General features: G+C 51.3%; 1 protein-coding gene across 1 annotated transcript in view; it reads left to right on the forward strand.

Moving 5' to 3' along the window:
* The first annotated feature begins 8,222 nt into the window (after nt 1–8,222).
* Nucleotides 8,223–13,000, forward strand: part of LOC138567553 (zinc finger protein 624-like) — a 407,262-nt gene continuing 402,484 nt past the window's right edge. The window contains exon 1 of the mRNA XM_069645886.1: nt 8,223–8,865. Within this exon, the coding sequence (XP_069501987.1) occupies nt 8,488–8,865 (378 nt within the window). The 5' untranslated portion in view covers nt 8,223–8,487. The remainder of the gene's footprint in view (nt 8,866–13,000) is intronic.

Here is a 13,000-nt window from a genome sequence, read left to right on the forward strand (position 1 = left end):
AGACACTTTCGAACTGGTTCAGCAGGCGATCAATGTCAGTCTGGTATACTGCCATAGTGAAATGCACAATGTCTAGGGCCTCAGAAGCGGCGCAACTCAAAAGGGAATGCAAGCTTACTTGGGTCACAAAAAATCTTGCCTTGATCTTAATCATTCCGTGCGAGACTGGTGCCACGACGACTCCCTGGATCGGCAGCGCATCTCCCCGCCAAAGGTGTATATTCGGGCCCTGGACTCTTCTAATTTGGGCGGACCTGGGAGGGCCTTGTAGTGTTCCGCTGCTAGGACGCAGACCGACGCACCCGTGTTGATCAAAACAGGCGCAGGCACATCTCCAATATTCACAGTGCAGGTTGGTTGCCTTCTCTGTTTCGCCCCTGTGGCAATATTTGAGGTGAAAAAGTCCTCCTCCTCATCCTCGGCAATGTCCAACTCCTGCATGGCCTGTTCGATCGTCGGCACACTCCTGAAACGTCTGGGGTTTCCCCCACCTACTCTTGCCGGTCCCCTTGATGCAGCCACTGGATTCGCTGCCCTACACACCCTTGCATTTAGTCCAGGCGTGTTGCACCTTCCGAGGACTCTCGTTTTTACAGGGCATTCCCCTGAGTGCGGCAGGTCATACCCACAGTACTGACAGGACTGTGTGCACATAGGTGAGGAGGAACTGTCCGCCCGTTTCTTTCCCCAGCGTGACATTCCTAGGGCTGGGCGACAAATAGCAAAGGCGTCCTCTCTCTTACCTGGATGCACAGCTGCGTCCATCCTCGCGCCTCTGTTCTCAGCCAGTTCATAAGCGTGCCTTGTGTCCAGGATTTGGGGTGCTCTCGAAGTACCTGTCTCTGCAGCTTCCCGGAGCTACAACCTTGTATTAACTGATTACGCACCATCTCTTCTTCATTCCCCCGTCTGCAGGTACTTGCCAGGTGTCTCAGTCTTGCACAAAACTGGTCAAGGGATTCGTCGCTCAGTTGCTTCTCCGCACCCATCACGAATCTGCCAAAGTCTAAATTTGCCATGAGGAGAAAATGGTCCTGGGGGGCTTGCTTGACAGCATCATAAGTGTTCACCTGAAGATTTAGCAATGATCTGTGTGAGGGTATAGGTGAAAGATCAGCCCTGGGCCATGTGGCTGTGTGACCACGATGTGTACTTCACTGTCCTCCACTTGCTGGGCGAAAATACTGGTGTCTGGTGGTCCAGTTGGGCTGATTGGGCCTGGTTGTGATACAGGTGGTTCCACAGCACAACTGTCATGCTCCTTGGCCCCTCAAAACACAGTGACCATGGCTATTAGTCCTCTAACGGCCATGGAATGTCCAAAAATTGCAGAAACAATTGTCACAGACAGCGCACAAGCACATGTGTGGGCTGCAACCGTCGTGATCAGTTCATCAAAGATGGCCGCCGGCAACTGCGTCGGGTCCCTGGCCGCGTAGTGAAGGAGAAAACACTTTCTCTGACATTAATCATATTCGGAGCAGTGTCGTGTTTACATTACCACGGCACCTCCTCGTCGCCAGTGTTAGACGCTGGGCGCACCCCGGCTAGCCCCACACGCACGCTCACACTCGCACACAAGAAGGCACGGGACACGTGTTGATGGTACGGCGTCCCAGCGGCAACTCCTTTATTAACAATGCATGCGCATGCTCACAACCGTTGCATGCTACGCAACACCATTGTTTTTAAAAAAATCAAATCAAAATGAGGCCTGGGTGGTAGCAATCGACGCAAAGCAAGCAACCAAGCGTACCTTACAAATGCAGATCTCTCAAGTAGTACAATGTCAGGTGTTGCTCATTCAATACTAATTTTAGTTTTGAATTAGATGATTATAGTTCTGCATTTACAATGAAAAATGGAAAATTAACCAATCCCACAATGTCAAGATAAAGAATGGACTGGGTGGGCTACACCCACATGGCATAAGTCTACTTGGGAGCGCATCTAATGACGCATTGGATATTAAGCAGAGAAGTAGTCCCTTAGAGTTTGTACCGTTGGAATTATAGGTTTCAAGTTCACTCCACTCAGCGGTGTCAGGTCTGAGATAGGCGACCAGAATAATGTAGATTACCCCTGCTAGCTGCGCAGGGAGTATTAATTCTATTAAAGACTAGTAGGCGAGCATTATGCTTCATCTTCCCTTTATTCTACTCTTCACAGCAGTTCAACTAACACAATAAAACTCTTGAAAAGTGACAAAGGTGATCAACCACAGAACTTTTCTTCTAAAACTACAAAGTCCATGAACTCCTGTAGTCCAGGCTCCTTCCGACAGCCACTACCCACTTCCTGTACATGGCTCCTCCTCTGCTTTTACTTGCTCTGAATGTCCATATAACTCATAACTGTTCCTCGCTAACGGCGCGAAACTTCCATCAACTTTGATAACTCAACCGCCGAACTCGGCTCTCTAGGTTCCCTCGTCTTCAGTTACTCTTCTGGTCTTCCCCTAATAACCAAAACAAATAGAAAGTCTTTAGGGTGGTGACTACGTGCTGTATTTACTAACATAAGAACAATACCAATGTAAATCGACAGCACCATACTCGGGTGGGAATTTAATGCTCGCCTCCTAGTCTTTAATAGAATTAATACTCCCTGCGCAGCTAGCAGGGGTAATCTACATTCTATGACAAGACTGGAGGCGAGCATTATGCTTGTTCAAAGCTCTCCCAACACCGTAACTGCTACATTCTCTGTTGGCTTAAAATAAAACTCTTTGAATGTGCGTTCACACGACCAGTCAGCTGCCAACATTATATCTCTCAAGGATACACCAGCTCTTACGGCTCTCGAGGCCATCGCTCCTCTCACAGAATGCGCTCCATACATGCTCACATTCACTCCCGCGGCCTGCATAATCTCTTTGACCCATCTCGCGATAGTTGCAGCAGTTACTGCGTGAAAAGGCTTCCTACGCGCTATCAGCAGCTGCGTGGTACCTACTGCTCTGTATTCCGCCGTCCTGCTCTCGTATTCCTTAATGCAACGTGCAACGCACCATTTCCCATTACTCGGGAAATAGGGATAATGTACCGACGTGGTCCCTGTCTTAGTTCTCTTCCCTATCGAGAAAGTTACTCCCTCTGGCCCGAACGACCTCCTGGACACTTCCAATGCTCTCACGTCCGATACTCGTTTACAGGATACCAAGCACAATAGCATAGCTAGTTTGCCCGATAACTGCTTGAGTGAGAGGTACCTATCTGACGGCCAATCCGCTAGTAGCCGTAAGACTAACGCTACGTCCCACGTTGAGCTATATCTGGGCTCCGGTGGCACTTTAAACTTTGCTCCTCTAATGAGCCTTACTACTGCGGGGTGTTCTCCTGCTGGCCCTCCATCAATTGGCAAATGGCCTGCTGAGATAGCCGATCTGTATACTCCTATAGTACGGAAGGCCTTACCGTCCTGTAACAAATACGCTAAGAAGTTCAAAATTTCCACTACAGGCGCTGAAATGGGATGAACACCTCTGTTCTTACACCAGCTGGACCACCTAGTCCAAGCTGCGTCATAGCTCCTCCTAGTGGATGGCGCCCAGGATTCAGCGATAAGCTCCGCAGCTTGCTTCGAAATTCCTGGCAGCGCCCAGCGTCTCCTGATATCCTGCACGCGACTAACGGGAGAGTCCCTCTCACTCTCAGAGGATGAGATGACCCAACTGGGTCCGTGAGTAGTCGTTCTCCTTCTGGTAGCACTCTGGGTACGTCCGTCAATAACTCCATGAGCGTCGGAAACCATACTTGGGACTTCCACCCGGGCACAACTATCACTAGCTCCGCCTTCTCCCTCCGACATTTCGCTAGAACTCTGTCCAGCATAACAAAGGGAGGGAAAGCGTAGTGTGTGCCTCCTGACCACTCCTGCAGGAAGGCATCTGTTCCCTGGGCCTCTGGGTCTAATCTCCAGCTGAAGAAATTCTTTGTCTGGGTGTTGAGCCGGGAGGCAAATAGGTCTATGCGCACCGGGCCCCATCTCGCATTCAATTCTCGAAAGACTATCGGATCTAGTCTCCAGTCGCTGGAGTCTGTCAGATACCGCGAGTTCCAGTCCGCCACTGCATTCAGGGCGCCTGGTAGATATTCTGCCGTCACTGACGTCTTCGATTCTAGGCAGAAATGCCACAAATCCTTTGCTACCTCCGCTAACATCTTGGACCTTGTCCCCCCTAGATGGTTGATATACCGTACCGCCGATATGTTGTCCATCTTCAATAGGACACAAGATTTTACTCTGTCTCTCGTGAATGCCTTGATCGCAAACGAACCCGCTAGGAGCTCCAGGCAGTTTATATGGAGCCGCAGCTCTTCTTCGCTCCACTTGCCTCCGGTCTGTAGAGACCCGCATCTGGCTCCCCAGCCCTTCCGGCTGGCATCTGATTCTATGATCAGATCTGGTCTGTCTCCGAATATGGCACGCCCATTCCAGGCGTCCATATTCCTCAACCACCATTCTAGTTCCGTAATGGATTCTGAGTCTAGGGGCACTAACTGATGATACTTCAACCCCTGCTGAAGATGTCTGATCTTCAACCGCTGCAGCGCTCTGTAATGCAACGGGCCCGGAAATATGGCCTGGATAGATGCAGCTAGCAGCCCTACTATCCGCGCCAAAGTCCTGAGCGATACTTGCTGCTTTCCCAAGCATGCTCTGATCTCCCTCTTGATATCTTTCATCTTCCGAGGTGGAAGTTCTAGAGTCGCTTTCCTGGTGTCTAGCACGAACCCTAGGAAATCTAATCTTTGTGCTGGCGTGGTGTCGGACTTCTCTGTATTCACTAGAAATCCTAGTGACCCTAGAAGGTCCTGCACCCACTGTGTCTGGTAAGCCAGCACCGCTCGATCCTCTGCTAGGAGTAAAAGGTCGTCCAGGTAAATGATCATCCTCACTCCCTTCTCTCTGATTGCCGCCGCTACCGGCTTCATCAGCTTCGTGAAAGCCCAAGGCGCTGATGCAAGACCGAATGGCATCGTCTTGAATTGCCAGAACTGTCCCTGCCAGTGAAAAGCTAGGAATGGCCTGTGCTCCTCGAGAACTGGGATTGTCAGGTATGCGTCCTTCAAGTCGAGACGCGTCAACCAGTCTCCCTCTCTCAGGGAGTCTCTTAACTGATGGATACCCTCCATCTTGAAATGTCGGTATACAATCCATCCGTTGAGTTCTTTGAGGTTTATAACTGGCCGCACTTTCTCCTTCCTGCGGACTAGGAACATGTTGCTCACAAACCTTGGCGCTGCCTCGCATTTCTCTATCGCTTGCTTGCGCACTAGCTGCTCTAACTCGCTGTCTAAGCATGCTTGCTCTGCTAGCGCCAGCCTCTGCCTCCGCGGCCTGTTGGGCTGTACTGGGTCCTCTACAAAATCTAGCCGCAGACCTCTGACGGTCTGTAATACCCAGGGATCGCCTGAAAGCGCGCGCCAATTTTCTAAGAATCTCCGCGTCCTCCCCCCTACGGGGGGGTACGCCTTCGCTCTCACCTGGTGTAAAACCTTGGCCTCGCCCTGATCCTCTAGATCTGCGTCCTCTCGGGAATCTCCCTCTGGACGGGAAGAAGGTGTCTTGGCCCTTGTTGTCCCAGTACTGGGCTCTGGCTGTGTGGGATCTTCTTCCCCCTTGGGTGCGACCGGCTGCTCGACCCCTGAAACGGCCGGTCCCGCCAAAAACTCTATTTGGGAAGATCCTGCGGATCGATGCCTGGGCCTTCTCCAAGGACGCATACGTTCCGACAAAGCGTCCCATCTCCTTCCCAAATGTCTCACCAAACAAGAGACCTTGAGCTCCTTCTCCTGCTTCATAAGAAGCTAAATCACTAAGCTTAGGGTCAATTTTCAAAAGTAGACCTCTTCGCCGCTCTGATGCAATGGCGCTGTTAGCGTTCCCAAGAAGGCAGACTGCCCTCTGGGCCCAGCCGGCGAGGGCCTCCGGGTCCACCTCTTCCCCGGTATCCTTTGCCCTCTCTGCGAGGTCCATAATCTTCGCCAGCGGGCCGGCTAGGTCTAAAACTTTTTCCTGGCAGCTTCTCCAGGATCTATCGATGCCCTTACGCGGGTCCTTGACTGATTTTGCCACAAAGGTTAACATCTTAGGATCGAGTTCGGGGGCCTCAGCTACCTTTCCCGGAAGGTCTGGGCGTGGGCACTCCGCCCGAAGGCGCTGTCTTACTTCCTTGTCTAACGCTTTGCGCAACCTTGCTGCCATATATTGTGTCACTCGAGGACACGGCTGCCATTCCGAGGACCTCGGATTGCGGATACTGTCTGGGTCGAACATATCGTCCTGGGGGTCCCGGAGATGTTTCTCTTTCCGCGCTTTCTTTCCCCCGCTTGGGGTGACCCAGTCGTCTTCCTTGACCTCCTCGTCTCCTTGCGAGGTCTGATCTTCTACCAGCTCTTCTTCCGAGCTAGGGTCTTCTCCAGCTTTTCCATCCCCTGGAGATGGGGTCAAGAGGTGCGGCACTGATTGACGCTGCAAATAGGCCTCCTTCAGCTTTGCAAACGCGTCAACCACCTCTGGGGCCTTGTCTTCTGCCCCTTCCAAAGAGCCCCGGGGGTCGTCAGAGAACTTTCTCTTAAGGGCTGTCTTACTCCCCTTACTCCCCTCTTCTGAGGGTTCTGTGGGCGTGCTTTTCCAGGTCTTGGTGCTTGTACTGGGTTGGGATAGCCACGCTTCCAACGACTCCAGTCTCATCTGCAGGGGTCTGACCCCTTCCGCCACTGCATCCACTAGGGAGGTACCGAGCACTTTCTTGAAGCTGGCAGCGAGGTCCTCATTCTGTTCCTCCTCGCTCCATTCGAACTCCGACATTCTGTTGTTGTGCTCTGTGCCTAAAATACCTGACACAGGTGTCTTAGCACGCCCCTGCTCCCTGAGATGCCTGCTATATGTTTTTTTTTTTTATTTTTTTTTTTTTATATATTCGTGGCTGCACTGACCCTTCTTGCCTTCTGGCTAGCTGCGAGACGTCTCGCTTCTTGCGCTGCTTTTCTTCCGTAGAGGGATTCTCACGCTTCTCTCCTCCAGCTGATCTCTCTCAGCTGATGCCCTGCAGCGCTGCGACCGAGGGATCGCGTAGTAAAATTACAGTAGAAGCTGTAGCTATTTCGTTCCGTAATGTCGCCGAGTGTATTTGGGCTACTGCGCCTGGGCGAACTCGCTATATGCTCCACCCACCCGCGGGTGGGGGTTCGCTCGAGGGAGCGCTATTCGCTCGACCTCCGAGCGTAGGACCGCCCACCCGCGGGTGGGGGCTCCCTGAGACCGGCGCTTCCCGCGCCCGCGTATACTGGCTCCGCCCCTCCAAAGGAGGGGGCCGTAGCGCGAGCCGCGATGCGCTCTGCGCTGCTCGCGAGGCCGGCTGCACCCCTACCGAGCCGGTAATGCGACTCGGGGTCGCCGCCTCGCGAGCCTCCTTCACCGCGTCCCCGCGTGAACGCTACTCACCTGTGGGCTCCCGCGACGAGGTCGCCGCCCAACATAAAACGCCCACTGCGCTTGCCGCGACGCGACGCTCGCTCGCTCCCTGCACTCTGCCTAGAAAAGGCCGATATTAACCTCTGCTCGCTCATAAAAGCGCAGCCCTGCAATGGTAAAGCTTCTCGCTATCTCAACAATCACTCTCCAGTCAATTCTCCACAAACACATGGAGAGGAAAAATTGAGGCACTTATCTGCTTGAAGAGCAGTAAAAGAAGAGGAGGAGCCATGTACAGGAAGTGGGTAGTGGCTGTCGGAAGGAGCCTGGACTACAGGAGTTCATGGACTTTGTAGTTTTAGAAGAAAAGTTCTGTGGTTGATCACCTTTGTCACTTTTCAAGAGTTTTATTGTGTTAGTTGAACTGCTGTGAAGAGTAGAATAAAGGGAAGATGAAGCATAATGCTCGCCTCCAGTCTTGTCATAGAATGGGACACGATGTTACTAGTCCAAAACTTTTATTTAACAAACAGGTGCATTCTGGAAGTTGTGGCCTTATAATAAACTGTACTCGTATTTACACAGCACACACACAAAAATGACGTGTCTACAAACAAAACATAAATGTGGGAAAGCAGTATACAGGTGACATGGAGTGATTCGGTCCCAGTAAGCGAGAGATCCTGTTTTTATCTTCGAATTCTGTTACCTGTAGTTTCACTTTTTGCCTTAGAAAACAAGAATCCGGAAATCCCAGCATGCAAAGTATAAAGGCTAAATTAGACTCTGGTAACGAGTCGACATAGGCCTCCCGGCATATTACGAGTCCAATTACTTGGATGAACTGGTATAGCCCGGTCCAGTTGGACTAGGGGAGAGATTTCAGGCAAGCAGTACGGTTATTCCACTTCTCTTTGCGCTGCGAGGAGGTAGGGCCGTGCCGTACCCGCTCTCCTCGGCGGGTGAGAAGGAGCCGACCTTTTCGATAACTGGGCGCGAGCGTCTGGCCTCCTGCTTCTCCCGTCCGGAAGAGAGGGGTGCCGGGGGAGGGCCACGGTAGACTCCATGTTAGCCCGCTCCCGGTTCTACCAGCGGCGCCAGAGCCCCGGCGAGCTGTTCGGGGAGTTTGCCGCCGAGCTGAAGCTGCTGGCCCAGGACTGCGGTTTCTCTAACCCGGTGGAAATGGTGAGGGACCGCTTGGTGTGCGGCGTCTATCGGCGTGAATTGCGGGCTAGGCTGGTCAGTGAGGGGGCCCAGCTCAGCCTGGGACGTGCCCTGGAAATCGCCAGTACCTTCGAGACAGAAACTGTCGTTGGAAGCGACTTCCCCAGCCACCACTGGATGTGGGCGAGACCCGAAGTACAGCCGAGTATCTCCCCAGAGGAAAGGGAAGAAGGGGTCCTGTCCCCGACACAACCGGATGAACACCCCTACCTTAAAATTGTAAGTCAACTAAAATCGGTATTTGACAATGATTTCTGCCAAGTGGCCCATATTACACCATCTTCTTGCAGCCCGCTCACTCAACAAAGCTTTCTAAGCAGCAGACCATCTACATTTCTCAAATACCGGATTGTGTGACCCATAGGTTGGGGGGGGGGGGCAGTTCATCCCTATTTCTGGCATGCGCCCCCCCTGACAATTATTTCCAGTTGCCTTAAAGGTGCTCCCTTGCCTACCCGTCATACTTGCCAACATTTTGTGACCAAAAAGATGTAGGATTTTACAAGTTTCAAAATAATACTTCGCATAACAATGACATCACAAAACATACATTGTTGGCACCATTGGAACATTCTAAAATGCACAACCCATCAAACGGCACAACATGGAAAGATGCTCAAATGTTGAAAAAGTATAATTGTGAATGGTAAGTTAACACCAAATTCAATTGCCTAAATTCACCGAAAATAATCACACATAGCTGGTAGGCAACGTTTGCCACTTCTCTGTAGCAGCAGCCTGGGCAGTACATATGTATTCCTGCAGTGCAGGTTAAACACTGAAGACCATGGAGACTGATGGCATCCCCAGTCTGATAGGCAGATGCTGTGTGATGGTGGTACGCTCTGTCACTTGTCTTCACTGATAGTTCACCGAAGATAAAAATTCTTTTGACCTATGACCCTACAAATGCCTTAATAATCTGTCGCCATTAAATCTGGTATAACAAGTGATCCAATACCAACCCTCATGGGAACTGTGATCAGTGGATAAACTTCTATCAGTGATCCCGCTGTCTTCTTGTGTGTCCAGTGGAGACTGAAGGTTTGCAGTTCTGGGACAGTCTTCCCTGGGTAAAAAAGAATCACTCTTTCAATTTTGTAAAACTCTCAAAACCTATCTTTTAAAATAAACTAGGTGGAAAGTATGAGAAGAAGGTAGATATGCTCATGTATAAACGTAAGCGATCAGATTTTTCTCGGTCTCGACTGTACCTAGATGCAGTTAAGTCCATTAAGTGCGCTATACAAATACCCTAATCCAAACTCAAATGACCCAGAGCACAAGCCGGATACTTGCCCCCCCCACCAAGATTGTAAGCCCCATACCTGGCATCCTGCCCCACCACCACCCAGAGCATAAACTCCATACCTGGCATCCTGCCTCTCCACCACCCAGAACACAAACCTCATACCTGGCATCCTGCCTCTCCACCACCCAGAACACAAACCTCATACCTGGCATCCTGCCTCTCCACCACCCAGAGCACAAACCTCATACCTGGCATCCTGCCTCTCCACCACCCAGAGCACAAGCCCTATACCTGGCATCCTGCCTCTCCACCACCCAGAGCACAAGCCCTATACCTGGCATCCTGTCCGCCACTAGCCAGAACACAAACCCAATGCCTGGCATCCTGCCCCCTTAGCACCCAGAGCACAAGCCCCATATCCGGCATCCTACACCCATCCAGCACACTCCCCCAAACCTGGCATCCTGCTTTCCTACCACCTAGAGCACAGGCCCCATACCTGGCATTTTGCATCCCCACCACCCAGAACACAAGCCCCATACCTGGCATCCTGCCCTCCAACAGCCAGAGCAGGAGCCCCATAGCTTGTTCCTGAGGCTCCAGCCTGGAAGAGCATTCCTCATCTGTTCTATGCTTGCTTTCACCATAGAGGGGCAGCAACCCAATCCCACATCTGCTCTCTGGGCATGGGGGAACAACATCTTGTAGGGGAGGCAGGCGCCCAGGGGATGGGGCACAGCATTTGTAGGGAGACATGTGCCCAAGAAATGCCACTGGGTGTGGGGGCAGAACACTCCCCTTTTATAGGAGCGCCCCAGCAGTGGCATCTCCTAGAAATCAATATGGGGTGGGGGGGAGAGGGCGCAAATAAAACAAGGGTGGCAGGGTTGTGGCATATGAAATATGAGTCAAAGGGCCAAGCGGGTTTAAGTAAACATATATTTTACCAGACTGATTAAAACAAAAATGACATTATTGTAATGTACTTGTCATTTATATAGCGCCTTTTACCATTCTTAGTCTCTATGCACTGGTGGTGGGAACAACCTCAGGGACCTTGGCCAAATCGGGCTTGGCAGGGCTGGCCAGGCTCTTTTAGAGAGAAACCCATGAGGTCTGGCATGTGGATGGGTGCTGAGAGGAGAGTATTGGAGGCTTGCTGTGTGTTCAGCGTGCCCAAAGATGTCACAGGTCTTCGCTGCATACTGATGTCAGGTGTTGAGGCGTAGTCTGGTGTAAAAGTTGCCAGAAAATTGTGACCAGCATAACCGAAATTTGTCATAGTCCTTGCTGCATTCTGATGTGTCCCGATAGCCATGCCTACAGCCAGTGTCCACCAGAGTGGTGCGTTAAACATACCTATCAAATACAGTGGTGATTTGCTGTATTTGTGCCCAGTCAGGTGGTGGCTTCCTCTGATTCTTGCAGCTGCGATAAAATGGTTAGTGACAGCGACAGTGTGAAAAGGGCTAGGACAGGGTAGGGGGTGGGCGGGGACGGCTGGGGAGAATAGGGAGGGCGAACAGGGGGTGTCCTAGGTAGGAGATTGGGAGAGCAATGTGTTGGTGGCGGTCTACGATCAGTATGGCCTGTGCGATTTGTGGGCCCCTTGAGGGGCACAGGAGTATGTGAGAGAGTAGGAGGATTTGTTGATGGGGCTGTTGACCAGGGTGGCTCTTGTGGCACTGAGAGAGGGGTAGTGTGAGTTGGGTCTCTGAGGGGGTTGGGTGGAGGGCAGAGAAGGCGGAAGCTGAGGGGCATTGCAACATTGCAATGGAAGGGGGTGAGGGTGGGTTCAGCAGGGGCGGGTGATAAATAGTGAGATGTATGATGGGGTATGGGTTGGTCACGTGCTAGCAAGCTGCCTTATTTGTGTGGGGAGTGGGCAGGGTGAGTTGTGAGGTGCAGGCTGGTGAGTACTGAGGAGGTTCTCTGGAGTGGTACGCCAATGAGCTGGCTGAGTCGCCTTTTTAATAGTGAAATGTTGGCTGCAAGGGGTGCTGCTAAGAGAGGGGAGAACACGTCCAAGGCCGGTATGGCAGGTCGAGGAGTGAAAGCTAGACTCGTCTGGATTAAACTATGGCACATCAATGGAAAACACTCAGACTCAATTTTGGCACAGCAATGGAAAATCACCTAGAATCAACTTTGGGTAGAGTAATGGGAAACACCTAGATGTAACTTTGGCAAAGAGATGGAAACCTGCCCAGAACCAACTTTGGCACGGCAGTGGAGCACACCTAGGTTTGAACTTTGGCAAAGTGGTGGAAAGACACGCAGGTTCAACTTGGGCGCAGCAGTTGCAAACCACCTAGCTTCACCCTTGGCAGAGCAATGAGAGAACGCCCCGATTCAACTCCGGCACAGCAATGGAAACACTCCAATCCTACACTGGCACAGTAGTGTAAAACTCTGAGATTCAACCTCGGCACCGCCAAGGGAAACACCTAGATTCAGATTTGGCACAGCAGAGTAAAAACTTTGGGCGAGCAGTTGAGGACCACCTGGATATCATTTTGGTCGAGAAGTGGGAAATGCTTATGCCCAACTTTGGTACAGCAATGGAAAATACACAGATTTGACTTTGGCACCACAATTGAAACCGCCCAGAGTCTGCTTTGGCACAGCAATGGAGCCCACCTAAATGCACGTTTTTTACACAGCAATGGAAAAGATGGACTTAACTTTGGCGCAGAAATGGAAACCTGCCTAGAATAAACTATGGCACAGCAATGGAGCATGCATAGGTACAACTTTAGCACAATGATGAGAAAACAATCGGATTTGACTTTGGCGCAACAGTTGAAAACCACCTAGATTTAACTTTGGTGGAGCATTCCTACATTTAAGTTTTACACATTAATGGGAACAAAACATTTAAGGAAGTACAATGAATACGAACCATGTAAATAGGCTAGGTGCATGTAGGTATATGGTATTAGTTAATAAGAGTGCCAGGGTTTTACTGGAGTACAGTAATGGTTGTACTCCCCTGCCCAGACCTGGTTGTACTGCCCTGCCCAGACCACACTTACTTTCAGTTGCTGTAGGTCTGCATCAGGCGAGCACTGGCGAACATGGAGTGGAACTGCTTAGTTGGGG

This window comes from Ambystoma mexicanum, chromosome 2p, assembly GCF_040938575.1.
Source record: "Ambystoma mexicanum isolate Mex_15411 chromosome 2p, UKY_AmexF1_1, whole genome shotgun sequence".
In the NCBI taxonomy this organism is placed as follows: domain Eukaryota; kingdom Metazoa; phylum Chordata; class Amphibia; order Caudata; family Ambystomatidae; genus Ambystoma; species Ambystoma mexicanum.